An 18,689-nucleotide genomic window follows, 5' to 3' on the forward strand; every position below is an offset into this window, starting at 1 on the left:
ATGGTTAAGATAACCGTCGAAAAACGAGTGAATAAGCTTAACCTTGAATCAAACTTGACAAGCAACTAGATTTACTTTCAAGTATTGCATTGCATATGCATGAATGTTGGTTTGTCGTTTCTCTTCAATTGCCCTCTTATTACCTATTTTCTTAAAAAGAATTATAGCCTAAAGCAAAATATTTTGAAAATTTTAAGGGTTTGAGAGAGGTCACTCACATCAGTCCCAATTGGTGTTTATTTGGATCTTATTAAAGTTGAGACTTGATTGGGAACAGACAGCACGAAGGACTTTGAAGATTTGCTTGAAAAGTGTGACTGAACGCTGCACCGGACTCTGAAGTCCAGCGCCTAGTCAGTTCATAGGAGGTGAACCTTGCTGCGAAGGAGTGACCAGACTCTGCTGTCCAGCGTCCGGTCAGAAGGCGTTCCTGCATCCGGTTGAGCGAAGACGAAGTAGACAAGTTGGACCAGACTCTGGCTGCGTCTAGTCAGTGGTGATCGAACGCGTCCGGTCACGATTCCAGGGGTTTTGGACCTCTCTAGAATCGATCAGACTCTGGGTGGCAGCGTCCGGTCGTTGCCACCGAAGCGTCTGGTCGGTAGAAATCATGCGGGATTCGAACTCTTATCCATTTTCTTTTCTATTCCATCGGGGGCCACCATATAATCCAATCGCCAGTTGACCTAACGCCACATCTGCCGCTAATCCATGTCAACATCGCCGCTTCCGTACCCTAGCCGACGCATCCAACACTGCCATTCGTGCCCGACGCCCGCGCCCGCGCGCCACTGTGCTGCATCGCCGCTCCTGTGATGTCTAGCGCTGTCGCCATGCCCGTGCCCTACTCCAACACCACCACCGTACCAGCAACCACCACGCCAAGTGCCTCTGCTCCACGTGCTCGAGCTACATTGCAGTGCCCTGCGTCTTCACTGCCACCGATTCACGACGCATTGCAACCCTAACCCTAGCTAATCCGGTGGTTCCCTGATTCGTTCCTCTTCTTGTTGATTCGCTAGTTCGTCAGGTAGCAAGCCCTTGTTTCCAATTTCGTATCTATTGCTTACTTTCTTAGGGTTTCGTATCTCTAGATATATTGTAATTATTCATATATCCGATCTATTCTAACGTGCAACGAGTCAGTGTTTCTGAGGTCACTTTGGCAGTTGACAGTAAACTCGGGGCCAAGCTCGCGAGTACAGATCGAGGCCAAGCCTCAGAAGTGACAGTTGGCAATTGATTCTTGTCAGTGCAGTTGTTCTTCTCAGCTCCATCAGATGGCTCATGTCAAGAATGTCAGAGGTGGTCCCGGTGATGAGGATCCGAGGCCCCGCCTCACCTGCCTTTTGAGGCAAAAGGCAAGGCAATGAAGAAGCGCAAGTATCCAGATGCTGACACAGTGAGAGCAGCTGTAGTTGCAGCCGCCGCTGAGCGTGCAGAGGCAGGAGGTGCTAGGAGTGGAGTACGGATTGTAGAACAGTTTTCTCTAGCTCAGAGGGCCGCTGTCCAGGAGGTTGAGCATCGTCATTGTGGTCCAGCTGGGATAGCCATGGTTGGAGGACGATGTGTCGCTATTGATGAGAGTCAGCCTCGGGGGGAGTCACAGCAGCAAGCATAGCAGACAGAGCAGACTCAGGAGGGAGTGCAGTTAGAGGAGACAAAGCAGGCACCTCAGCCACAGTTACGCCGCTCTAGTCGTACTCGTACCCCGGTGACACCGAGGGTAGAGACATAGCGGAGGGGTTCTCATCCACCTCCTAGACCACAGGGTCCACCTCTAGTGACTCATCTGGATTTGAGGGCCGCCACGGCCAAGCAGGTGCAGCAGCTCAGGTTTGTTCAGTTCGAGGAGTGGTTTCCGCCGAGGCGGGATGAGCGTGCATCAAAGGGCTTCTACACACCACTGCAGGAAGATTTTTATAATGCATATCTTAACAGAGGGGCAACATTCAGGTCTTAGAGGGTGTGCAACATTGAGTCCATTATAGCAGCAGCTGGAGAGCATATTCGTCCTTACCTATCTTACTTGCTAGGGCTGACAGACTTACTCAGACGAACAGGCTTATATGTTCCATCTTGGGTCCGTGAGTTCTATGCTACACTTTGGATTAACCCGCAGCATAGATTTATACACTTTGCATTCAGAGGTAGAGATTACAGGCTAATGAGCTTCAGGGTTAGGGAGATTCTCAGGCTTCAGGAGTAGCCCGTCCAGCTACATGAGGTTTGCTATGGACAGACAGCGCCTCCCAGACGCCCTCATGGCTGTATGGTGCCTTCTACAGATTTGGTCCGCCATTGCTTCACAGAGCCATTCGACGAAGGGTCGAGTAGGACACCAGTGACCTCACTCCTATAGCTAGAGTGCTTGATGCTATCATGAGGAGGACCTTGCTTCTGAGGATGGTGTATCGTGAGGGGTTGACTCGTATTCAGTTATGGCTATTGAATGCCCTGATGCAGTAGACTATCTTTGATATTTGGGATCTCTTACTATCTAATATGGAGGATACTATTACAGAGGGGTTCAGAGGTCACCGACAGTTGCCCTATGCTCACTGGATTACATTCTTGATTCACAGAGCAGTTACAGTGAGGCCACCTGAGATGCTAGCAGAGTATAGTGGTGCTACTATAGAGTTTCCTGCCTACAACATGACTCAGATGCTTCATCACAGTAGGCCGAGTGCACCTAGCCAGTCACGCCGTCGCCTAGAGGTGCCTGAGACTGTAGCCCAGTAGGATGAGACCATCAGGGGCATAGCAGCTACAGAGGAGGAACAGTTAGATGCTCAGCAGGAGGGGATGGTCGAGAGCGACCCCAGCGACAGTACTGATGATGACTACCAGGACATTCCTCAGATGCCTCCACGATGACATGATCATGAGGCCGGTGGCTCTAGTTCAGCTCCACCTGCACCACAGACAGATCGTGCTCTACTTGCTATCCTTGAGCGGATGAGGCAGGATCAGGCTCACCAGGCCCAGGAGACCGCTGCTACTTTCGCACAGTTTCAGACCAGGCAGGATGAGTTTCAGCGATAGCAGCAGGTGATCCAGCAGCAGCAGCAGACTATACAGCAGCAGCAGGCCATGCATCAGCAACAACTTCTCATGCAGCATCAGTTACTCGTGTTTATGCAGCATGTTGTGATAGCTATTGGGGCTCCACCGCCATAGCCTTCACCCTAGATCGGCCAGCCTGCCACTGCTTCTATGACTCTAGTTGTATAGCCTAGTGGGCTTTAGAGTTAGGGACGGACTGCTACTTAGTTTGCTTCACCTATAGAGTAGGTGTCCCAGTGGTTTGCCTCGCTAGTGCCAGCCCCGCTGTTCACACCTTTTCAGATGGGCTTCACACCGGCTCAGACTTCCTCGCTGCTTGTGCCAGATACTATAGTCTCTAGGAGCCTTGGTGCAATCTTCAGTGAGTTGACAGGGCAGCCTACTCCACCATATCTACATGTCCTAGGTCCTTCTACATTGCACCTATTACTAGGACTACAGAGACACTCCCTTCTTTAGTTGCATCATCAGAACCGCCTGCTACAGTCATACCTGTAGAGTCTCAGGCCACACTAGTCCCTGATCCAACCCAGACCGCTTCAGCACCGCTTCTAGTTATAGAGGGTCAGATGGCACATAGTTCCAGCTCGCTCCTCGTACCTCAGCGTCCGACTCGTCCGCTGCAGCCCCACCGACCGACCCTTAGGTTTTGGTGTTTGACGCCAAAGGGGGAGAGGGATCGAGTATGTTAGACTTAGGGGGAGCGACTTATCTAGGGGGAGTTTAGCTTATCAATTATATTTGGTTTTTATGTGTGGTACACTATTATGCATTCATGTGTTTACTTTCATGCATCGAACTATATTTATGTGATAGTGATATCTACGTGATCGTGATATTTATGTGATATGTGACATGTGTGCTCTCTACTTTGAATTATTTATATGTCATATCACTTGGTTATGCTCATTTGCTTTGCTTTTGCGTTTTACTCCGATGCAAATGAGCTTTATTACTAGTACTCATGCTTATTTCATATCTTTTGAGTACATCATGTTGGCTTGGGTCATATAAGCTTGCCTAATTCTTTTGTTCTTATTGTCAAAAGCTTATATAAACCAAGCATGTTAAAACCCTCATCTCTTTCACATACTCGAGGTGGTATTATCATCAATCACCAAAAAGGGGAAGATTGAAAGCATCTAGGCCCCTAGTTGGGTTTCGGTGATTAATGACAATATGTAATTGCTATGACTAACATGTGTTTTGAAGAGGCAATTAAGTTAGGTCATGGTAATGGAAATTGATTGGGCAATCATGGTTGTCATGCCCATACGATGGAAATCGTTTTGGTTTTCAAAGGATGGACAACAAGGTTAAGGATGGACTAGTTCTAAGTGTCGTTTGGAGTTGGAGAGACACTTAGAGTAGTTTATGACTTTGTTTTTCCTTTGGCCGTACTATTAAGGGAGGTATGGACGGGTGGCTTGACCTAGGTGAGTCTAGTGGGTTAGGTGTGGTGCACACTTGCTAAATCTAGCACTAGGTAGCTTCAAAACAACCCTTAGATCAATTGGAGTAAACTTCATTCACATATGATTGCGAGATGGAAGTAAATGGAGGGTCAAATGCTGACCAAACGCTGGTTTCGGTGTTACCAGATGCTGGCGCAGAGTCCGGTCAGTTCATTTGATCAAGGTGAAATCGTCTGGTGCGACCGGACGTTGAGAGGTGAGCGACTAGACGCTGGGTGCCAGCGTCCGGTCGACTCCAGTAGTGTTCTAGAGAGGGAAAATCGTGACCGGACGCGTCCGGTCACAACTTAAACACTGGGTCTCGGGGTGAACTGACCAGAGCGTCCGGTCAACCCGCAGAGGCACATAACGGTTCGTTTTTAACGAGGTGTATAAATACTTCCTCCATTCGTGTGAGGAGGTACTTTTGCTTATTCCAACAGCTGAGAAACACCGTTGAGAGTGCCAAGAAGAGCAAGGTCCTAGTGAGGTGATTGAGATTTGAGAATCCAAAAGAGAGACCTCATTAGTGAAAGCAGGAGTAGCAAAGTGTGCATCCACCCTTCTCATTAGGCTTGTCGTGGTCAAGTGAGAGTTCGTGCTTGTTACTCTTGGTGATCGCCATTACCTAGACGGCTTGGTGGTGATTGGGAGCTTGGTGATCATCCGACGGAGCTTGTGGATGACCCAACTCAAGTTGTGAGCGGTTGTGGGTGATTCACCGCGACGGAGTGTCAAAGAATCAATCCGTAGAGAGCACTTGATCCTTGCATGGATCAAGGGGGAGCTACACCCTTGCGCGGGTGCTCTAACGAGGACTAGTGGGGAGTGGCGACTCTCCGATATCTCGGCAAAACATCGCCGCGTTCTTCCTTCTCTCTTTACTTTGAGCAATTCAATTCTTGTCTTTACATTCATATAATTGTCATGCTAGAGTAGGATTGTAATTTAGGTTTCAAGACTTTTTGTGCGGTAGAACATTAGAAACACTTTCTATACATAAGGGGTGAAGTTGGGCTAACCGTAGGGTTTAATTATTGCAAAGAAATTTAGAATTAGCCCAATTCACCTCCTCTCGGACATCTTGATCCTTTTACCCTTCATCTCCCTTCATCTGGGCACTTGGTGTCCTCGACGAGCGGGCTGTACTGGGTCGGCAGGCACCCCCCAACTGGATGTTGTGCCTTAAGCAGCTCCCCGACCTTCTTACCGCTGGGCGCTCCTCGACGGTCATGATGACTAGGCCATGCATGGACAGCGGCCACATCCAAAGTTGCTCACCTGTAAGGCTGTAAGGCACGCACGCGGGAGGGACTACATCCCCATGCCTCGGATGACTAGCGCCACCGCTCACGCTCCCTAGTCTGCCAAGGTAGGGCTTGGGACACGGATATTCGGCAACTCTCCCTAGACCGCGTCACTGGGTGCACACGTGAGTCCCTTTTGGCTTACCGCCAAGCAAGGGGCGGACATGGAGCCAATGGATCATGAGTGTTCCTAGAGTCGATCGCCTTCGAGGTCCGCGCACGGCAGGGACTACCTTCAGCACGCCATTGATGACTGGGAATGCCATTGATCTCGCTCACCGGTTGCCCATGAGCATGCCCGGAACACTTCTCCTATCCAGCAGCACTGTCTCCAGGTGAGTCCAGATCCTATAGCTCACCTGTGTAGGACGCTAATCACAATAGGAGGCAGCTGCTTTCGGGACGAGGATCCTATGATCCGGGAATCCTTCTTCTGGACAGACACCATAGCTCATCCTCGCTTCTCATCGGACGGTAGGAGGAGGCGCCCTGCTTCCCGGTGTACGAGCCTGTCGTGGTGTTGTGGACTGCGGGCCAAAATCCCCAGGCTTTTCCCACACAGTAGCCCATCAGGAGGAGCGCCTTGGACCTGGAGCTTAGCCAGACGAGCCTAGGGACCACCAGGGCGCGACGACTCACCAGAAGATGCTCCATGGCCTCGGGACCTAGCAGGCGGACGCGGACAGGTCCTCTGATGACGGCCAGGTAGACAACACCTCCTACCACGTCACCTGTATGGAAGTCGGCACGGTGACGGTGCATGTTACTATTACACGTCTATATCGGGCACTGACCCCTCTAGTGAGGACGACGCCACGGTGGGTCACGATCTCTACAACGACCCTAACGTAGACCGGGTGGACGACGACCATGATTTCTGCAGCGCCATCTTTAGGAGTGTCCCTGAACCACTGCTCACACACCCGACCTCTCCACCAACACGGCTTGGCAGCAACCGCATTGGAAGGGTGTAGAAGACTATGGCCGCTACCCGCTCGAGCTTGCACCTCGCGGCGCGCCCATCACCGGTGCCGGTGGCTGAACGCGCCCAGAGGAAGCTGATGCACGAACTCGACTTCATCAACAACCAGTAGCTGGCGCCGAATGCAGCTGTCACCACCTATGTGGATATGTATGCTGATGATGGTCCATGGATGGTAGATGTTTGGTTCACGGATGATATGGTTAAGGGAAACCAATAGAGATGAATATTCTCTAAATATGCTAGACAAGCTCACCTCTAAAAGTTGGGTGTGCGAGATCATCCATATCCAGCAATGGTCTGTTGATTATGTGGAACCATGCATTAATTGCTTTACTTTTGAGATTAGCAATCTTCAAATGGTTTTCATCTCGCAAACCGTTTATGTAATTTATCACATGATTGCACCATTGTATTGGTTATAGTTAATCTACAAAACAATATCTCACATGATTATGTTTGGTAAAAATAAATAGACACAAAGTGGATCCCACATGTGACATGCCATAACCAGCTTGGCATCCTTGTCCAACCAACGAAAAAGAAAAGTGGCTCGTCCTATTGAAATCCCATCCATCCAACCAAACAAAAAATGTCTCGCCCCATCTATCTATATGGATAACCATATCCCAAAATCCATGAATATCCATCTCTCATCCAACCTTACCCTCAAACCAAACACATAGTCCTAGAACCAAACAACCTCTAATTTGGGAACATCACATCCCATCTCCAACCATCTCACCAAACAAACACATGGTAACAACTTCTTCCTCACGAATCAAAGTACCCAAACAAGTAAGCAAGCAGGAAGACATGGCTGGTGTCGAGGGAGCGCAATGGCTGTCGGACAAGATCCGCGAGACTTTCTTGAGCAGAATATTCAAATACATACAAATCTCCATTTTGTCATAAGCATCAAATCGTTAGGGCACGTACCACGTAAATATTATTACATGCATAAAGTCAGAAAGGACTAGCAGCATAAGTTCATAGCACCACATCAGGTATGTTCCAGCCTTCCATAGTCCAATAGTACAACATCACTTCTCTCATTTTTAAAACGAATAGGGCAGGAGAGCTACCGATTATATTTAAAAAACGTAAAACAACAAAATTCATGCCAAAAACATAAACTTGCACTCGCTGCTTCTATACGCTATTGATTTGTCACTCCATAGACTCTCACGCAATAGCCAACCAATTTCCACACTGTACCCCAACACCAGAGTCATCAAGATGAAAAAACCAAGACAACACTTGTGCCATCGCTACCAAAAATGTCTCGCATCGAGCTAGCCTCTGCTAAGCAGGGCTAGTCACTGCAAGCCGTCACAAGCCATGTAACAGCCACGCCATCAGATCCTCTTGCACTGCCTCATATTGTTGTCCCACACCGAACTAGTCACTGCCATGCAGGGCTAGCCGTCATAGTCCATTACAAGCCACCAATCAAGTACGCAAGAAGTTGCCTCTAGTCATCATCGTGCCGACCTCTCTCACCGAGATCCAGTAGCTCATGACAACTTGTTGCTCCATCGAAGATACTAGAGATGCACGCGAATCATCTCCAACTACCATCACAAGGCTTCCTTACACCAGAACAGCCGCCATAATGCGGGATTGTCCACCGCCACATCACACAAGTCACATCAGCAACTCACCTCTGCCGACCACCTCCTCCCGCGTTGGCCTCTTGCCAATTTCGCGGTCAGCATTAGTGCATGATCCAGCCAAACCGTCAGCCTCAATTGCCAAACAGAAGCATGCTCTCTAATGGCTACGCCAACAACTTCAATCTGGTTGTGGGCCCCTGCTCCTTGAATCCTCGACATGGTCCTCCGCCTCCTTGACCAAACCGTCATCACTAGTTCACCACCACACACAGACCATTATCTCACTAGTCATGGCACTAGAACAATCGCACTGCAAGCCTCCACAAGCAAATGCCTCATCGCAGTCGTGCCTCCATGTCTAGCCTCTATCACCGCAACACCTCCATCTACAGTAGACTCAACGCCATCACACACCCCATACCTAGCTATGACTCACCAAGCCACCGTACATGCCTCCTTGCACGCATGACAAGTGTTGATCTCTCTGCTATTGCCAAGGCCCCATAGAGCCACATAAGCACCACCACGCCCGGGAATGGCAAATTCATGCCTGGAGAAGCTAGATCTGCCACCACTGCCTTCATGCACGGGCACTATCGCACAACCACCTCCTCCACCAAGTGCGCCCCCCTTGTGGCTTGGGCCTCCACCGCTAGCAGGCACCACCACAGAGGCCTCTGAGGTCCGCCTTGTGCCCTACCACGCTGCTAGGGAGTCAGGCGTGGGGGACATCACTACTAGAATCCATAAGTTTTCATAGGGTTTAAATTCCTAAGGAAAGGCTTAAAAACGATAGGGAAAGTGTTTTCCTAGGAATTTTAGTAGGAAAAGATCACTAGGGAAGATTTCGATGGAAAAGACAAATGTTCCCTACGGTTTCCTGCGAAACCGTATGGAAACCATCTTTCCTAGGAATTCAAAGCTCTAGGGAAACTTGTTGATACGGCAGTATATAGTTATTTCCTTGGCTCCATCTTCCTAGGGAAACTGTCATGGTCCTTTCAAATACATAATTTTATTTTTTGTCCTCGTTCAGTATTTTTCATATATATTTGTATTATTGATTTGTTTCTCTCAAATGTCTCTATTCAACATGCAAGCAAATCACAAACAAAAACAAATATTGTATTGAATTTCACATTGATATCCATCAGTTATACACACAACTATCATATGTTTTCTTTACAAAGCACGGATACACTCCTCTGAATCAACGCACACAACGCCACGAAAACAAATGGACCATAGAAAAACATTTATTACCCTAGGGAAAGAAACTATCCCTAGGGTACTCAAAAAATTTCTAGGGAAAAAAACTCTAGAGAAACCTTTTGATTCCAGTAGTGCATGAGGCAGGCCCGAGGGGCCTCCACTCTAGAAGCTAAGGCCGAGCAGCCTCCTTTAGGGACGATGGCGAGGTAGAGAGGGGGTGGTGGCTGCTCTGGACGGAGGTGCCACCCTAGTCACTTGTGCGAGGAGTGACTCAAGGGCCAGGTGTCAAGCCGATTATAGCTCTTCTCCCATTAGTCGTGAGTAGTGGTAGTCTATGTAGGTTAAGGTCATGTTTGATCCATCACTACTAATGGTTAGCCTCTAAACTTAATAAAAAGAGATACAAACACCCTATCTAATAGTCCAATTAATAGCTCAAAATAGAAAATATTAACCAACTTTCCTAAACTAAGTACTACTAATTACCTATTTGTACATGGAGGATCGAAACATGGCTTAACTAATATGTTTGTTATAAGCCCTGCCAATAAAAGTTATTACCTAACTTCCCTCTGCTATTTGCTAACTATTAGTACTAATTGGATCTAAAAAGGTCTAAGTACAGCAAGCCAAAAGCATCCTCGTGAATGAAACAAACAAAAGAAACCACGCCACGCCTCATGCTACCGCTGCACCTTGGATTTTCAACGATGGCTGCGGCAGTAGCAGCAACCTGAGCAATAAAGGTTGGACTAGCTGCTATACATCTGTAGGCCAAGTGACGACAAGAAGAGTCGTAAAATAAAATTACCCAATAGAATCAAACTTCAACCCCATACATAGTATCTTCATCAATCCTGCAGATCAGGGGAAAAATGAAGGGAAAATTGGTTTCATAGCATCGAAAGATCACAAAATCTAGAAAATACCATCGAAAGACATCCGTGATGTAAAATACCACTAAAAGAGTGGACCGTTACCTTCGAATAGCATTCCGTCACGGTTGCTGTTGTCGTCGTCAATCCCTCCGTCGGGGACCTTCTTCCCCAATCCAGCGGTTCCTCCGTCCGTTTGAGTTCTCCGTCTAGCAGTTCCTCGCCTTCTCTGTCCTCACGAGGCAACACCGTCCAGGATGAAGGACCTCCCGTATAAGCAAAAACACCGGCACGCAAGCGTTGCCGAACGTGCGCTTCACCGGCTCCAAAGCTCCCGGTGAACCTCCTGCTTGAGATCGCAGCACGCACCGATGCCGCAACCATCTTGAATCGCGCCTTCCTCCCCTCCTTGCCGGACATCGGGCAGGGACCCTACCGCGGGCTACTCGGCGGCACCATCATGATTGACCATTGCGTGCTGCTCACCGCCGCCGCCGGCATCGGCTGCTCCTTCATGCTGCTCGCCGTGGACATGGCAAGGAACCTGGACTACGGCACCGCGGAACCTCGGAACTCTTCATCACCACGAAGACCCTGGCCAGCATGATTTTCACTATTTTTTTCATCCTGCAGGAACACAGCTAAATAATCAAACATGCAAACGGTGGTGTTGGTGGTGATGGCTGCACTGGCCGTACCTTTTTAATTACTCTTCTGCAAGGATGTGCTTGCAGACCATGAGCGACCAATCGTTCCAGGGTGCTTGTGTTCATGTCGTCATTTATCACTACACGCAGTTACTAACTACTACGGCACGGCCGCTGGTACGCGTATGGCGGCGGTGGAGGCGCGGTCTACAGGCACGGTGGCAGTACTCCCTCTGATGCCTGGCAGTCTGGCACAGACATGTCCATATCCATGGTGAGGTAGGCATCGCTGCAGCGGTTCATGGAAAATCGCAATGGCCGAGTCGCCGCGCGCTCCTAGCTAGGCGATGAGCTCCTAGGTTGTCTTCGTCCTCCTTGCCATCGCTGTGCCCACGCCCGTTGTCCGCCTCTTCCCCGTCGACCTGGCAGGCTGGCACTGCTTCGCCTCGATCACCCTGGTCGCGTCCGCGACGGAGCGCTCTCACGCGGCGGTGGGCACAGGCACGGCGCTCACCCTGCTGCCAGGCCAAGGGGCACGGAGCTGCTATACCTCATGTATGCGAACGGAGAAGCTGGTGGATTGAGAAAGAAGAGGGCTAGACGGAGGGATTCACGGCATCAGTGACTACCGTGACGGAATGCTATTTGTAGGTAACAGCTCACTCTTTCAGTGGTATTTTACGTGACGGACGTCTTTCGATGGTATTTTTTGGATGTCGTGATCTTTCGATGCTATGAAACCAATTTTTCCAAAAATGAATATTCAATTAGCATGTTCCTTAACCACCTTGCTGCTTCAAAACATGATGCAACTGTATTTGAGGAAAAAGAGCAAACCGGATGCAACTTAGGTTTAGGCCTCGTTCGTTTGCTCAGGATCCAATCGTGGAGCTAATTTGTTCCACCCCAGGAATGAGTGGATTCCTGCCTATCACTCCTTCCCTGACTGTAACCATTCCTGCCTGTAACCGTTCCCTTCCTGCTGTTCGGTTAGACTGTGCCGTCGCTAATAGTCCAGGAACAGGAACATGACTGATCTCTCTAGGCCACGTTCGTTTGCTTTATGGTACTGAACAAGTGTTGGAGTACTACAAATACATCTCATGAAATACATTGCAGCAAAAACAGGCTCTCATACATTGCAGCAAAATAAAATAGATAAAATCTCCCATGTTTTGGAGTTCTTTTATCTGCAAGTCTATCATCATGCTCTCATACATGTAGAGACAATGGGCAGCAACAATAGCAGAGTACCACAGATAATGTGCAGCCATATATAAAGGACATACTAGCTACTACCAAAAGTGACAAAAAGGTGCACCAAAAGGCTACCATGATCCACTCATGGAATTACGATCTTCATAATTTAAACCAGTAGATAACTCATCTAAGCCTACTCAAGTGTTCAGGCACTTTGTCTAATCCAATGTTTCTTGATCATTGTCTCCTCCCTAAAAATGACAGCAAGCTTTCTTTTACAAATAATTGAATGAAAACGACTCATGATGTAGTCAATCAAAGCATAATTGAATCAATATGTCAGTTTAAAAGCTTTGATTAGTTATGAAACTAGTCAGTGCCTTCACAGACTCTATCCTATCTCTTGCAAAAAAAACATGTTGAGTGGGCTTCTGTCAGTGCTGCTGCCATTACAGAAACATTAACAGAAGCAATTAATGAAACATGCTTTGAAGGTACAGTACGTCCTTCACTTTGATGGTATCTGTTGTTCTGATATTTCTGCCTACTAGAAAGACTACAGCTAGATGTCAAGAGAAGGATTTCACCAAATACAAGAACTAGGATGCTATTAAAAGTTTGACATCCTTTTAAACTTGCAGGTATCCTTTGGCAACTTATAAAAAATCCTTTGGCAAAAAAAAAGAGAAAAAGAAAATTGTACAAGCACTATTATCAATCTACTGAATGGTCTGCATAGTCACTAACTCACTATCTTCAAAAGGAAAATGTGCAGCTCCAGTTACAAGACTGAAACTGTGGCAGAACCGTCCAAAATAGCACACTTACGGAGGCGCTCGTCTTCCACCAGACACTAAGCACCCCGAAAACAAGCTATAGCGGGCGGTATCCGTCGGGCACACCCCAAGAGAGAACCCAAAAGATCCACATTTTTCCCAATGATCCAATAATGAGAACGAGTTATAATACTTATCCATTTCATACATCAGAGTTTATTAAAAGTACATTATTACAATACCAAATATCAGAGTGCGGAATGATAAACAGCGGAATTTAAAAATAAACATCTAACGATAGGGACGAGGATCCGTCTGAGCCTACCAGAAGAATCCTCCACACAAGGTACGTCTCATGCATCACCTGCAACAGGGGTAAATAAACCCGAGTACACAATATACTCGCAAGACTTATCCGATTAGTGGGAATAATTTTCCGACTCCAAGGAATATGATAAGTTATATGGCTTGCTGGTTTCTTTTGGCAGAAAGCAATACTAACAGTGAGTCCTTAGTTATGTATTATTATTATCAGTCGTATTAAGTTATCATCTAGCCAGTCTATATAAGCACTTGTTCTACTTTCAAGCAAGAGTTGAGCAATCAGTTTCATTTCTTCTCCTTTCACTTTCAGTTCTTACTACGGTGCTAAACACGAGACAAGCCGTACCGGATCGCCCGGTGATTCACGAATCAATGTGCCCAGCTGGGTGCCCCGAAGACACACGCCCCGCTTGTACCCCAGGCACAAGCAGGACTAACCCATTACTCTCCTGTCCCGGGTGTCCAGGTCCCCGTCCAAACTTGGACTCCAAGCCCCCACATCCTGAGTCCCGGACTCAGTGTGGTGCAAGGACCTCCACCACCTCCTCTTCCCATCAGTCGGTCCGGAAAGAGTCGGATCCGCGACAAGAGAGCAACAAGTCTTCCCTGCGCCCATACCCAAATATGCGCTCGGGACAATAAATCTGTGACTTGCCCACGATGCCTTATGCAACGACCGGTCCTTAATCGACACGGACAGGGAAAAAGTGTAATCGAGCTATGCCCTGTTGGCCGCAGGACACAACCCTTTACACCCACCAAAACTCAACCATATCCCTGCCTGGTCACTATTTTTCTTTCCACCATTTTATCATGAGTGATCATATTTATCACTTATTTGCGAGTAACGGCAGGTTACTCGCGGTACCGATATCTTGAGCATAGCAGCTACTCGACCTGTACTAGTAGGACTCATAGGTAGATATATTTATGCATGTAGTTTCCATAAAATAAGGGTTATGCACCGGGGCTTGCCTTCAGCGGGCATGGTGTCAGCAAAGTCAGTGACGGGTGGCTCTGGAACGTCCTCCTGTACGAGGATCTCCTCCTCGTACTCTTCGACGACTTCGTCGTACTCCTGCTCGCCGAAGGTCACGATCTCTAGTGGTGCGATCTCTATATGCATGCAGTGATGATGATGCAATGCATAGTAATACAGCAATAACAACTCTTAAAATAAGAATACATCTACCAAGCTACTAAGCTAACTCTAATGACTAATACGCAAAGTTACCTATTATTCCCACTAAACAGGTATGAAACATTTCATGTATTATCTTAGCAACTAAAGGCATCCTTATTGTTAATATCAATTTACTATATATATGATAAAACAAGGTGCACTAGCTACCATATTTATCAACCTATTCTAAGGCCACAAAAATTACAGTGAGCACATAATAATACAATGAACCTACTGTAAAAGAATTCTAGGGCTAGTACTTCTACCAATGCATCATAAAAATTCATTCTCTAAATAACCATAATAATAATACGCATCTTGAAATAATAAAGTAATCCTAAAGGTATCACTGAACTATACGAACTAATTACACTAACAAATAGATCATGAATTTAGGAATCTAACAAAATTTATTTCACAATAAATAAATAAATTCAAATGAGCTCTAGAGATGAAGAAAATGGTATTATTGGAGGAGGCTAATCACGCAAATGAACTTGTTGACTTGCACATGACTGTGGGTCTAGAAATACTAGATGAGACCGCGGGTCAAGAAAATAAGAAAAAGAATGAAGGAATTCTTGCAGGCTAGCTACCTCGGAATTGAATGAAGTGCCACCTACGGTGATCGATGTGCGGAGGCAATGCAAGAGGAGAGACACCAGGGAGCTTAACAATTGCTTGCCCTGCGTGGAGCGGAGCAGAACTATATATAGCACTGGTTGTGGGTGGTCATGACAAGCTAGGTAGTCTGGAAGCACGAAACGAGTTGGCAGGGTTGTCCTCTGGCTCCATGCCATGTGCGGTGGTGTGGTCTTTGGTCATGAGAGAATTAATTCAATGATGGACTTTGAGTGGTCTTGGACTTACGAGCACATCAGGACTGGAGTGTGCTTTGGGCGAAACGTGCTAGGCGGTGGCGCTGGTTCATTCATGCAGGTCAAGGAATTAATGGGAGAGGAGACCACAGGTCAAGGAAATATTAGAGAATGAGAAGATCAATTGTAGACTAGCTACCTCAGCTGATTATTGCTCGGAGAGAAATCGATAGACGTAGCTCTCTCGGGCAAGAACAGAAGAACTTGATTTGAGAGGAAGAAACAAGTGAGCAGCGGAGCGAGATGGCTCGGCGGCTCGGCGTGTCATTTTAAAGACAGGAGATGCAGGAATGGAGAAGCAAAGGCCCGACAGCGACGCGTCGTAAGGTTAGTGGCTAACTAGCTTGCTTAAAGGTAATAAAGCGTCGTGGGAGCGACGCGCTGCTGTGGGTGAACAGTGTTTTCCACGCGTGAACAGTGTTTTCCGTTGGTGAACAGTGACTTCTGCGCTGCTACAGTGTCGCCGTGTAGAAAAAGATGTCTGACCTTCGCTTGCAAAGTGACTGAGCAGCGTGCAAGCGGAGTGTTTAGCGGGCCGAGCTTGCGAGTGATATTAATGCGTAGCGTGTGCGACACACTATGGCAGCGGCAGCGCGTCATGCACTGATAATTTTGCAAGGTGATTAGCAAGCGAAGTAAAGGCGGGGTAATTAGAACAACGAGAGATGACAGTGGCGCGTCGCGAGATTGATGGAGATATAAATCTTACCAAGTTGTATGCTAATAATTAGTGAATGACAATAATTTATCATTTGACTTTATGGCTATAGAGCTCTCACGTGGAGAGAGATGACGTGCTGGAAGGACAATTTGGACAAGGAATAAATTAGAGCTCAATTTGAGAATTAGTGCAATAAAATTTAATTTCTCATTTACCACATGTAATAATACATAAACATGATGCTCATGACATGGTTTAGTATTTTGATTAAGGCGTAACACCCGGTGTTACAGAAACAGATTCAGTTCAGGAAAGTAAGACATGAACCATGATAGCCATAAATCAAGCAACAAAGTAGATAGCAAGATTGATAAGTAAGCAAGCAGCTCCTAAACAAATAGTGCAGTGAAAATTGAGCCCCTACTTGACTGTCATGGAGTGTGCGGTTCAGTAACACAATAAAAAGTTGAGCCCCTAAACTAATAGAAGAAAAAAATCAAGTTTTTAGCAATTAAGTAGATTGACCTGTTAGACCATCGCATTTTTGAGCCAAACCAAAGTTGCTTCTCGATCTAGTTCACAACCACTTAGGAAGGCCTCTCTATTTTCTTTGCTCTTGATGAACACTGCAAATGCCTTTGCCTTTTCTTCCTTTGTCACTTCCATTGTGCTCAAAACGGATATACACCTTTTGATAGAGAAGTCATTACCTTGAGCAACCTCCTTTTCTTTGGCTAGATCTGCAGACTCATCTTGTACTTGCTTAGTCCTCATGTCTAGGTATCTCCCCATCATTTCTTCAATCCTTTCACCCTTCTTAGGTCTCTTTTCTTCCTTTTCATGTTTTTTGCTTGATGTAGTAGTAGTAGTTTTTCGCTGCCTGCTTCTTTCAATAGCTATGACCTCATTTTCTTCATCTCGTGACAGAGAACCTCGTTGTTCATTTCTTTCAACAGCTACAACCTCACTTGCTTCCTCTTGTATCTCAGTGATTGAATCATCTTCATCTAGTACTTTATGAACCTCAATGTTGTCCAAGTCATCTACATCATGAATTTGTCAAAGTGGTGCTTCCTCTTGTGGTGGCTCAAGAGAAGTCAGATTGTAAGTACCTTCAGCCAAATGACCTACACGATAACAAGGAAATAGCTATAGATAGTGGTCTTTCCTCATGAAATTCAAGTATGAAGAGTACCAATATAGTTATGACAACTAGGAGTTAATTGGGGGGGGGGGAATATCGTGCAGAGCAACTAGTAGTGCATAACTGAAGAAAACTCATCACAATACAGATGAGAAGAACATGGATGTAGAGTTGTTGTTCTGACATCTATAAATTGTGACAAGTAGAAGCATATAACCTAACTCTATAAAACTAGCATATTGTTGCTTAGTCATCAGCACTAGTAGAAAAGCATTACTGTAACTAGCATATTGTTGCTTAGTCATCAGCACTATAAAAAATACTTGATCAAAGACTACTAGACAAGTCAAGTGAATCATAGGATAATATAGAGCAGCAAGATAGAAACAAACAAATACTAAAGTGAGAAGCTAAAAGAATATATTGATTGGCACTGTTTGCAACTATAGAAAGTGAACCTACCATCATAAAGCTCTCCCAAAGCATCAAATAGTGGAAATCTTGCCTTACTGTTGTGGAACTTCCTAATTTTAGGGAATGTCTGCACATTCAAAGAGAACCATTGATCAAATATGAGGTTATCACTATGAGGATATCCATAGAATTACTTCAAGAAATCAACTTACAATTTCAAGGTTATCCCACATAGATGGTGATCCTTTAACCATATGCCTATCTTCATTCCAGGTGGCCCCACTCTGCCTCCTTGCCTCTTTGAGCATCCTATAGTCTTTCTTTAGCTGTCCTTCTTTGTCTTGAATCTGACTCTTTGTGTAGTTGACATACTTGTTCCTCAGATGGAACTCCTTCACCATTTTATTCCACCCTTCAGGGGTCCATCCGTTGTCACCTCTGTAGCCACTATCTTTATACTCATGGAGAATGTCTGCTAGGGACTTCTCAAGGGCCGGATTCCAGTCCGCTCTTTGCTTTACTACTACGTAAACCATGGTCAGACATCAGGTTACCAAAAATTAGCAAATATAAATAACAGTAAAGAAATACTAGTTTACAGGTTACAGGTTTACTAAAACTACTATAATAGCACATGGTGCAATAAACTGTATAGAAGAGAATTACTTCAAGAAAGTTCTTTTTAGTAGCAAACAACTGCAAAGAAATAACAGCAATAATATCAGAGAAATAACAACAATAATAGCAGAGAATTAAACACCATACCTCTCGGAGAACCTCCAGTCTTCTTTGCCTTACTGCATTTAGGAGAAGCCTTCTTTTTAATACCACTTGTTGTACCCAAGAACCGGTGCAACTTTGGTGACGCCCTTGCAATCATATTGAGCTTCGGGGAGCCTTTTCCAACCATCGCTGTCAAATATGACACAAGCCTATTTACTTATTAC

General features: G+C 46.3%; 2 protein-coding genes across 2 annotated transcripts in view; both read right to left on the reverse strand.

The window, feature by feature from the left end:
- The window catches only part of LOC136500890 (uncharacterized), a 72,238-nt gene that overhangs the window by 40,486 nt on the left and 13,063 nt on the right, over positions 1-18,689 (reverse strand). The gene's annotated exons all lie outside the window — the stretch shown is intronic.
- On the reverse strand, positions 17,244-18,652 carry LOC136498852 (uncharacterized). The gene is made up of 4 exons (XM_066494566.1): positions 18,508-18,652; positions 17,955-18,265; positions 17,791-17,869; positions 17,244-17,311 (listed from the first exon to the last, which is right to left on the reverse strand). Exons 1-4 carry the CDS (start codon positions 18,650-18,652, stop codon positions 17,244-17,246), a joined length of 603 nt encoding a protein of 200 aa, XP_066350663.1.

Source organism: Miscanthus floridulus, chromosome 13 (assembly GCF_019320115.1).
Source record: "Miscanthus floridulus cultivar M001 chromosome 13, ASM1932011v1, whole genome shotgun sequence".
Lineage (NCBI taxonomy): Eukaryota > Viridiplantae > Streptophyta > Magnoliopsida > Poales > Poaceae > Miscanthus > Miscanthus floridulus.